The following is an 11,170-nucleotide window of genomic DNA, read 5'->3' as shown; positions in this document are numbered from 1 at the left end:
ATTTAATACATTTTGTGTACCACGTAATTACCAATCCTTCGATCAAGAAGAAAAAGTGAAAGATGGAAGAAAATATTAAACTGGATGTAGATTAACTGTAAATAAACACGATGGGTGAATTACGTTCAGCACCGTCGTCACTCTAGCGTTGAAAACATCCATTTCTTCGGCACTGTAACATGTCCTATTAGAAGTACAAAATGTATATACATTGGTGAGGGTGGTGTTAGTGATTTAACGTTTCGCGCAAGTGGAATACCATAAACATATCAATGTGATGGTAAAAGAGAACTTTTATGCATGCCAACACTAATTCAGAATCACACTTGACAAAGTTTATATACATCTTCACGACTTATTCTTCCGTGGCTTTTGGGTCGATTGGTTAAATTTGATATTTCTATTTATCACATTGCGAATATTTTTCGTGACTCAAAATATTCACTGGTGTTTAATGGTGTGAAGATAGGGGACAATGTCGGGAAGCCTAATTTTGAAATGAATTTACATGGCAGTTAGATATTTTTGTTGTTGAACGCTGTACTCAGCAATATTCCAGCTATATGACGGCGGTCTATGAATCGCGTTTGGACCAGACAATCCAGTGGTTGATATCATGAGCATCGGTCCACGCAATTGGGATACGATCGATAACATGCATCAACCAAGTCAGTGAGCCTGACTACCCAATCTCGCCTTTTACAGTTAGATGTGTGATATTCCTTAATGGGTGACAATGTCGGTAAGCCCAAATTTGAAGAGAATTTACATAACAATTGGATGTGTGGTATTCCTTCTAGAAATGTCACAATAGGATCCCCTTGCTTAATTATATTTAAAAAGTGGGCCATTTTGAGATTATGATGATGAGAAAAAAAAGATTATTTTTTCAGAAAAAACATTCGACACGTTTTTCACTGTGTGGCTCACCCGAATGAATGAGAAAATTGATAGCTATGCGAACAGACATGATTCTGTATCACTAAAGGTGACTTGTACACAGCACATATATATACTTTATCAATTATCCAAATATATCCCCTCTACCTTCTTGTTAAAACCTGGCCCATCCTAAACACGAATACAAGAGGATGCAGCTTTTTGAAAAAGAAGGATCTGTGCATATTTTGTGACGATTATGACCATCTCAAATACAGCCGGTCTTGTAGCTTGTAGGGCTTCTCCTCCCGTCTGTATACTCATAGAATCAACCTTAACAGCTGCAAAATCATACATAGAGGATACTATATTCGTGTCCATGTCATACTCGTTCACGACAGGAGTGTCTAAATACCGGAATTTAGGCAAGAGTGTCCTAAACATAGTATGACATAAACTAGGACTGGGACGAGTCCACATTTACTACACGGGTACCCACCCCACTATTACCCGACCCTACCCGCTGTAGGTTTCAAGAGGTAGGTATAAACTGTACGATTGGGAAACCTTTTGAGCGTAGCTCTGGTAAAATGTGTTTAAATACATGTATGAAACAATCTGGTGTATACACAGAACTTGACTGAAGTTATATTTTTATTCAAACATACAAAAGTCACCAGGAATGGGTGTAGTAGACAGGAAGAACTGAGAACATTAGTGACTTGTAGTTTAAACAGAGTTTGAGATACTGTTTGTCATTAAACAATATATCACGTGACTAATCACGGGTCCGGGTAGTACTGTAGGTACCCGGGTCCTTATCAGTACCCACCCAACCCGAGTACCGAGTTACCCGTTCTTGCCCTAGCATGAACACCGAGACAATGTTCTATTTATTACCGAAGATGTCTATATACAGAAAAGAATTTGAGTGATTACCTATAAGAACAGCAAGTCTCAACAGCCACGGGACAACAATTTGTGGAATGGCGTCAACAAACGTCAGCTATATTCACTATAAAATTTGAATGACATCCGTCCGGATGACGGAAACAATACACTGTTGTCTCGTGACGTGATATGACCCTAGTGCACATATGATTTTCATGAACCGTGATATGTTTGCCCTGGTAAGTAATAAACAACCATTTTCTTATATGTCTCAATACATAGGGAGCTCGCGGGTACCGGTACCAGGCTGCGATTCAGAATGTCAATTGATGGGATCCTAAAAATCATGTGGATTTTTAACGGAGTATGAATACACATGTGAGGTGAGGTGAAATTGGGTTTAACGTCGCGTCCAAGATTATTGCACTTATATAGCGACGTGCATGCATGTGTGTGTGTTTGTGTGGCTGCTTGTACTAGTCCAGACTGGTGCCGATGTATAGTGCTAGCTCACTGAGAAACCATGCCGAAGTTGAACATGAATACCCTACTCAGACACAGTATACTGACTCCGAGCCGACCAGTCCTTGTTTTAGCCCCTTGCCGGGCGCCAGACAGGGTAGCAACAAGTACCATATTTTAACGTCTTGAATACACATGTACTTCCTTGATAGGATTTTTCACTCTCTAAAATTTGACAAAACCCTGTGCCATTCAGCTTGTCAAAATGGATACCACATGAATTTATTATTATGATTGATCAAATTCTGTTGTGTTTTGTTCTTACAACATATTCTTACAACCATTTGGGTTCAGTTATCACAGAATCCCATGACCTCATTATATCATTCAAGAGTGTCAGGACGACTGTGAAAGTTCACCTCATCTGAGTGATTTTGAAATTTTGTGGGTATCAGTACTCAATAACCTCTGCAACTCTGAAAACAAATATACAAGCACATACAAGAGGACCAGTAATGCAATAGATTCATCAGGTTTTATTTCCTGCAACACTTTCAGCAGTGATATCAAACATGTGATAGTTATCAAGGTTCCAAAACTTGAACTGTTGCCATGGCAACTCCTTGATAGTACTGTCCATACTTTGTGGAAACTTGGGGTCTTCAAGCTGCTTCAAGAGGTCATCTGCTCGGGGGTCTACAAGGGCATTGACCTTCAGCTCGTTTTTCACAGCCGAGAGATTAGAAAGGTCTACAAAGTTTGCGGAGATGGCTACAGATGCCTCAAGATTCTCTACATAGTGCGGACATCCACTTGGGACGAACAGAACTTCACCTGTAGGAGAAAAAGTTTGATTAACAGTCTTGGTTTATATTGGATTCTGGCCCAGGCAAATCAGAGATTGATATCATGAGCATACAGGGACCCATGCTGACAGAGTACAAAGACTCACAATCAACCAATTCATGAAGCTTGACCACCTGACTCAGTTATAAAAAATGTTATATTTGGGATAACAGTTTCTTAGTTAAGAACAAATTCTAAAGTAAATTGGAACACAACAATGAACACACAATGCCATTTAGGAAAAAGTACTAGAATTTGTACTATACTGAGAAAGGTTCATCCATAATTTAACATTTGTTACATTTGACCACTTTCTAAATGGCGTTGTGTATTCACAGATTCAGCTAGTTGCCATTAAGACAATTATATTAGGCTGCGGTTTCAAGATCCAAATCCAAGAGATAGAAAAGGTCATCTTCCCGAGGCAAGGGTGTTAACTGACTTGAAAAGTCCAGTTTCCACCTTTGCCTGAACAAGGCTGGACTTTTTGGGCTCGATCGTAGCGCCCCGAGTGGCTTTTAAGAGTTATGTCCCTTTAATCCCCTCCTACTGACCAATCAGATTCCACCTCTCATATCACTTGCATTTGCTTGAAACGGAAAGGTGGCGCCCATTCAAGATGATCGAAGATGCGATCAATCACATGAGCAAAAACATGAAAAGATTTGGAAAATATCTGCTGATGCCCAGTTGCCAATACGCATCCTTTGCAAATCCTACAGTCGACCTAAATCTGCAGTTTTAAATCCATGTGAATGAACCGCATGTCAATTTCGTTACATGATTTTAATTGGAGGATGCATAGACTCGTTAGTCTAGCCAAAACAGAACTCAACAATTCTAGCTTCGTTTAGGCATGGGTGGATTCTGATTGTCAGTTAACTCCCTTGACTAGGGAAGATGAGAAAAGGTGGTTGGCCAACCCTCATACCAACATTCTTTGAAAGTGGTATGCAGTGACACCCGTGTACAGCAAATACCGATAGAAATCTGTCACAGAATACCTGAAATGTTTATACACTAATATTAAATACAAACCTCATTAAAATTGATAATCCATGCTTCATAAATTATGTTTGTGAAAAATTTACCTATAAAGTGTCACATTCTAAACACGATCGATAATTACGCTCAGCCATGCTTGTTGGGAACTTTATGTACTCATTAGTACTACAGTTATTCTTTCCACAAGATGGAGGCCTACCCAGAATCCTCCTTATTGAACATAACGTTCCAGTCTTCAGGACGACTGTAACAACAATCTGTGTAATGGGAACATTTTGATGATACCTTGTTTGAGATCACACTGCAGAGGCTGGGCCAAGGACATCAGAGGATGGGTCTCGAGGTTAGGCGAGGTCAAGTCGACATCAAATGTCGGGTCCATGGAGTGAAAGTACCGTGGGTACAGAGAGGCCACGTCACCTCTACTGAAGAAGGTCCATCTACAACACACCATATTGTATCGTTATAGTCACCCATACATGACCTGAGGCGTGTTCAGGAGGGCGAGCGACCGTGCGAGAGTACAGTGAGGCAATATCACGCCTTTCTGAACAGGAGGCGCGTACTCGCTCTCGCGGCACAGCATCCAAAATGGCGTCACCGGGAATCAAAACAGCCCTGTCCACAAGTGTCATAGATTCACACATTTAATTTCATCACAAGTTTGATGGGTTCATACTTTGATGTTCATGATAACAAAGTGTTTATTTTTATTATTAGTTACATGTCCCTGTGCTGGACCAGACAATCCAGCAATCGACATGAGCATCGGTCTGTGCAATGGGGATACGATGACATGCATCACCCAAGTCAGCGAGTCTTATCACTCGATCCTTACGGCAAACATATGGGTTGCGGAAGACCTATTGTCTTCCCTGATCATCACGGGTCAATATATTGAAAATGCAAAAATAACTTTTTGATGGTAGATCTTGTCTAAAAGATTATTCTATTGACATCGGTTTCATTCTCGCCAAAGGCAAACATTTGTTCAATGTGCGACGCCATCTTGGATTACGAGGTGAACTACCTCTTGGGCTCGATTGCGAGTACACGTGTGCGCTCGCGCGGTAAGCCGTGTTCAGCAGCGCGCGCTCGCGTAATATCGCGAGCGCCCGCCCGCCCTCCTGAACACGCCTCTGTTTATACTCGGCAGCCATTATCACCGACCAATGCCTATTTATGCTCTTAAAAGAATCATGGGGTACTGGGGACTTCTGCTGCAATGAAATCACACCAAGTGTGACTCTCTTGAGACAACTTAGGCAATTCTACACTGCTGGACATATGTCTGACTTATTACAATTACAAAACTTTCCACAATAAGGATTCTCTTCAAAAGTAAATATATACCAACTTTGATAAAAACATTTCAAACGTCTTTTGAGATGAAGCCTTGTCATATCCTTTGAAAGTTGACACCTTTTTTATTATTTTTCACAAAAGCGACCTGAGGACTACGACTATGAGGTCAAGGTCCAAGATGGTGAACAGAGGGAGGCAAGTGAATGGATGCTGGGATGAGATGATCAATCTAGAAACGTGATTCCAATTTCCACGTACCGTTTCCTGCCCTGGAAGAGAGCCATCCAGAAGTTGGATGCAAAGGCATCGATGTGTAGCTGGCTGCAGAGCCCTGCGGGGGCCAGGAACAGACTGGGCCAACTGTCCTGGTACAGGCTGCCTCCACTGGTCCTCTGGAGCAGGTCACCTGCAGCACACACACACTGTCACAGAGGGTGGTCGAGGAAAATAATCATTCATTGGATGCAGCCTTATGGATACTGCACATCCACCGGCATGAGTGAATGTTGTTTTATGCCGTTGTTATCTGTATTCTAGCTTTATCACATTGGTCTGAATACTCAAGTCTGACTCAAGGAAACCAGGTGTCGACTCACAAGCAGTGATTCACACCATGCGGGCATGATTGACACACACACAATGAGCCAGGTCACACATTGTAACCACCTTATCCTGTTCACCCGTGAAGATCTGGGGTAGAATAGGTCTTCAGCAACCCATGCTTGCCGTAAAAGGCGACTATGATTGTCGTAATAGGCGACTAATGGGATCGTTTGGTCAGGCTCGCTGACTTGGTTGATGCATGTCATCGTATCCCAATTGTGTGGATTGATGTTCATGATGTCAATCACTGGATTTTCTGGTCCGGATTTGTTATTTACAGACAGCCATCACATAGCTGGAATACTGCAGAGTGTGGCAAAACAAGCATGAGATACCTAGCACCTACTCTACCAAGAATCGCCACCCGCTGAAATAAAAAGTCAAAGTTGGTAGAATTTGACTAAACATACTGGTAATCCAAGAGCATCTTTAACTTTTAAATGATTTGCTCTAGGCGGTGTTCAGATGTCATTTAAACAATTCTCAATTATGAAATCCTACCTGCAAAATACCTGGGTACAGAGAGTTCCTCCACCAGCCTGGGGCAGTGTAGGGGGAGGCTCCAATCAAACAGGTACTGCACGGAGGGAACACTCCCCTCACCCTGCCTCTCTGTGCCCCTGGGGGTCAGGGTCTGGTCTATGTATTCTCCCACGGTCACAGTGTCCCCCTCCTCAAGCCCTGCCCATTCAACAGACCCATCCACCGGTTTCTTCAGGGTGACTCCGACTTCACCTAAAGAGTGAGTGAGTATGGTTTTATGTCTCTTTTAGCAATATTCCAGCAATATCACCGTGGGGGACGCCAGAAATGGGCTTCACACATTATACCCATGTCGGGAATCAAACCCGGGTCTTCGGCGTGACAAGTGAATGCTTTAACCACTAGGCTAGCCGACCGCCCCTTCACCTAAAGAAGAGAGATACATTAACAACAACAGACTTTGTCCTTCTCTTTTTATCATCATATGAAACCAGCTTACATAACCTGAAGATCCGGGGTAGAATAGGTCTTCAGCAACCCATGCTTGCCGTAAAAGGCGACTATCCTTGTCGTAAGAGGCAACTAAAGGGATCGGGTGGTCAAGCTCGCTGACTTGGTTGATGCATGTCATTGTATCCCGAATGCGTAGATCAATGCTCATGATATTAATCACTGGATTGTCTGGTACAGACTCGATTATACAGACCGCCGTCATATAGCTGGAATATTGCTTAGTGCGGCGTTAAACAACAAACAAACCAACCAACATAAACAGAAAAATCAACATCAAAATATATTTGTTTCCTATGAAGGAAATTGCAACATAAAAACTTGTCGTTAGCTCCTAGCAACTTATCAGCTGGTCACTACCTTTACGGGACAATTCATGTGCCTTGCTGACAATGACTTTCAACAGGGTTTCACCATGTATAGATATAGTTTAGTGAGATTGATAGCAAGGAAATGAATGTTACCTGCCACATCTCTGATGTGCTGCAATGTCCAGGGGACAGAGGTCATCTTGTCCACTAAGTCCGTGATGACCACCGGTGTACTGGTTGCAGCGAAGGCATAGAAAAACTCTTGCATGGACAGACCTCTTGCTGAAACTCGCTTCACCTGAAAGGGAATTGAGTTGTTGTTTCGGCTTTCAAATATCATCAATTTTCTTTTTATGAGTGAACTTATAAAGAAATTTGTTAGGGACAATTTAAAGAGAATTTCTTTTTAAATTAAATATTAATTTCAAACCTTTCCTGAAAACATATAAGGAATGATACTCCACAAAATTTAGAGATTTTCCTTTTCAGATTCAAAGCTGATCAGAAAAAATGTGATATTCAAAATGTCTATTACATCCAATACTCTCACCTGTTTGATAGGTCTGAGTTCCAATTTGTGCCCAGCAAGTTCTGTCAGCATCTTGTCCTGCTGCTGCTTTACCTGCACTTGCCTCTCCACCTTGTGCAGGTGCCATCGGTATTCCTTGTCTGAAACAGTCAGGGAATTAGTGCTGAAATCCACTGCATCCACCTATTCTGGCCCTCAATAGCCACTGGAAGCCATCTTCCTGAGACAGGGGAGTTAACTGACTGTACCAGGCTCGATCTTAACGCCACCAGTGGCTCTTACAGGTTTTGTCCCTTCTAGGTCCCGCCTATTGACCAATCAGATTCCACCTCTCATATCACCTGCATTTGCTTCAAATAAAATGGTGTAACCCAGTGAAGACGATCTGATCATGCATTAAATCACGTGATCACAAGATTTGGAAAATCTGTTGACGGTAAGTTGTCGGTACACCATATACACATGCTTTGCAAATCCTGCAATCGACAGAAATCTGCATGTCAGTCTACACACCAGCGATTTTGATTGGATTATGCACAAATTCGTTAGTCCAGCCAAAACATAACACCAAAATTCCAGCCTAGTTCGGCAAGGGTGAAACTAGACTTTTACAGTCAGTTTACTCCCTTGTCTTGGGAAGATGCAGTAGGAGGCGGCTAACAGTGCGAGTGGTCAGGCTCGCTGACTTGGTTGATGCATGTCATCGTATGCCAATTGTGTGGTTCAGTGCTCATGATGTCAATCACTGGATGCTCTGGACCAGACTTGGTTATTTACAGACCACCGTCACACAAACAAACAAATACAAAGAAAACAATAGCATACTATCAGGGTCTTCTGTGAGAGCTTGTTTCAGATGCTGTTCTGCCTTTGTGAGATTGCCCAGGCTTTCTTCCACAGTTCCCAAGGCAGCATAGACTTCCCCGTCCCTTTCTCCAAGGTCTAATAGTATCTCCAACTTGTTTCTCTGGCTTTTCAAAAACTCCACACCTGGTCGGCATCTGAAAAAATGTTCACGAAATGCTTCACCACCAGTAAATAAAATTTAAAGAAAACTCATTTTAGTTCAGTGCTTCATATAAACATAGGGGCGCTGGGGTAGCCTAGTGGTTAAAGTGTTCACTTGTCACGCCGACGGCCGAGGTTCGATTCCCCACATGGGTACAATGTTTAAAGCCCATTGCTGGTGTCCCAAGCCGTGAGAGTGCTGGACTATTGCTAAAAGGGGCAAAAAAACATACTCACTCACTCGTATGAAAGTAATGTTAGAAATGGATAGGAAACATTTTAGGCTGCTATTTCATCAAGACAAATTATACACGGTAAAAGTGCAAAGGCTTTAAGAATATTCATATTTATTCAAAAACATTTAACCTACTTTAGCATTTAAAATGTTTAGGGTAATAAAAAAAAAGATGTTTACCCATAAACTCACATGACACTTAGTACGCAATTCACAGATACTTAACGTTAAGGGCAAGTATTTTTCACTTGACACTTGTGTGTGTGTCCACTCGTGTCATATCTGGGGTGGATGGTAGAGGTCATTCCAAACATGTACTGCAACTTCAATGTATTAATCTTAAATATAATCATAATAATATACGGCACATATGAGGATGATAAAATTGGACACATCCCTTTAATTGAATTGGATCTCAACTGGCAATAAACAGTTTTACTGATGTTAAGTAATAAGTGTCAGTGAGTGAGTGAGTGATGTTTTACACTGCAGTCAGTAAAATTCCTGCAATATCAACATGAGGGGTGAGGCAGTTGTTGTAGTATGGGAACATGTTAGCCGAGTGTTTTCTCCAATGAAGAAAGCAATTATCTAAGCATCTGGTCAGTTTGGTGTTTGATGCCACACTCCGCAATATAATATTCCAGCTATATGACTGCAGTCTGTAAATAATTGTCTGGACCAGACAATCCATTGATTGACATCATGAGCATTAATCTACACAAAAAGGATACGACATGCAATCACCAAGCCTGACCACCCTATCCCTTAAGTCGACTCTCACGGCAAGCATAGGTTTCTATATTCTTACCCAGAATCCCCACTGGTGGATTACAGGTGAACACTGATCTGAGCTCCAGATAAGCTGCGTATCTGCGTAAAATACACATCAGAAATGCAGAAATATGGAGCTCTGCACTGATCTTTCATTAGACAAGATATTATCATGGTCCATACCATTAACTTCACTTGTTCCGATCACCATGTTTTACCTACCTTGAGATGTAGTGTAGGAGGGTGTTTGGATTGTGAGTCTGTGGTAGATCTGACACTGGGATTGAATATTTTCCTGTTTGTCTCCACCATCTTGCTAGGGCAGCTCTTGCCAACATCACACAGCTTCTGTTTCCTGGGTTCGCCCTTTTCCTCTTCAGATTCTCAGAAGTTTCACAATGCCTTCTCGTTGAATCACATTGCGTGACACTGCTGTCATTTTCTTTGCATGTTCGTTGTTTTTTAATGGAAGTGGAAAGATATGGTGCTTCGTTGACTTGAACAGGCCATCCACTGATTGGCTGTGTTTCATTCTGATTGTCACTGGCTGTAACAGGCCATTCTGTGATTGGCTGAATATCACCATCTTCCAAATCTGAGCTGCAATAAGTTTCCATCTGAATTTTAGAGGTGTGTACTTCGTAACTTCGAAATAATAAATTTTGAAACCAAAAAGTAATTTTCAATCCGTGTTTTCCTAATGTGAACTGTATCACTAGATCTATATTGACCATTGACAATATCATGAATTTGAATGTCTTTTCTTTAGATTGGAGACAACCCTTCTATATTAAAACACGGAATTTCACTCCTTATTTCACAAATACACACTGATAAATGTTACAATATGGTTTTATTCATGATATTATCAGATGCACCCATGGACAATCGGTTTGGGTGTCTGAATATCACAATCCCGTCTCTGATTACGCCTTTCACTACCAACCAGAATTATCAACGAGAACGTGCTTTGCAGGGGAGGTAACTCTAATGAGCCAACCTCAACGTGCCCTATAAAGGCGATCAATGTAGTAGATACATTATCCCCAGGTTCAAATCTTACCCCCAATCCATCGACATTTCTTTTTGTATATTGATAAACCTAACAAACGATCTATAACAATATAAAAACACATATGGAGACATAGCTTGGTCGACATATGAATAAATAATTTATTTATTTTTAAATGATGAGTTATGGAGGAGGACTGATAATTTAACAACTGAAATCGAACCAGACAGGTAATTTCTTAAATATTTTTTTCAACTTTTTGACTAAAACACAAATTGTCTACTTGGCAGGTGACAGATACACTGAATATACGATGC

The 11,170-nt window shown here is 41.3% G+C and overlaps 1 protein-coding gene across 1 annotated transcript; it reads right to left on the bottom strand.

Moving 5' to 3' along the window:
- Window positions 1-2,750: 2,750 nt before the first annotated feature.
- LOC124137217 lies at window positions 2,751-10,833 on the bottom strand. Its single transcript, XM_046503411.2, has 8 exons — window positions 10,064-10,833; window positions 8,650-8,825; window positions 7,846-7,964; window positions 7,449-7,593; window positions 6,493-6,726; window positions 5,647-5,794; window positions 4,369-4,523; window positions 2,751-3,066 (listed from the first exon to the last, which is right to left on the bottom strand). Exons 1-8 carry the CDS (start codon window positions 10,585-10,587, stop codon window positions 2,762-2,764), a joined length of 1,806 nt encoding a protein of 601 aa, XP_046359367.2. The 5' UTR covers window positions 10,588-10,833; the 3' UTR covers window positions 2,751-2,761.
- Between the last annotated feature and the right edge of the window lie 337 nt (window positions 10,834-11,170).

The sequence above is a fragment of the Haliotis rufescens genome, unplaced genomic scaffold (assembly GCF_023055435.1).
Source record: "Haliotis rufescens isolate VD_foot unplaced genomic scaffold, xgHalRufe1.0.p SCAF_11, whole genome shotgun sequence".
Classification (NCBI taxonomy): domain Eukaryota; kingdom Metazoa; phylum Mollusca; class Gastropoda; order Lepetellida; family Haliotidae; genus Haliotis; species Haliotis rufescens.
This window is presented reverse-complemented; position numbering and strand designations above follow the sequence as displayed.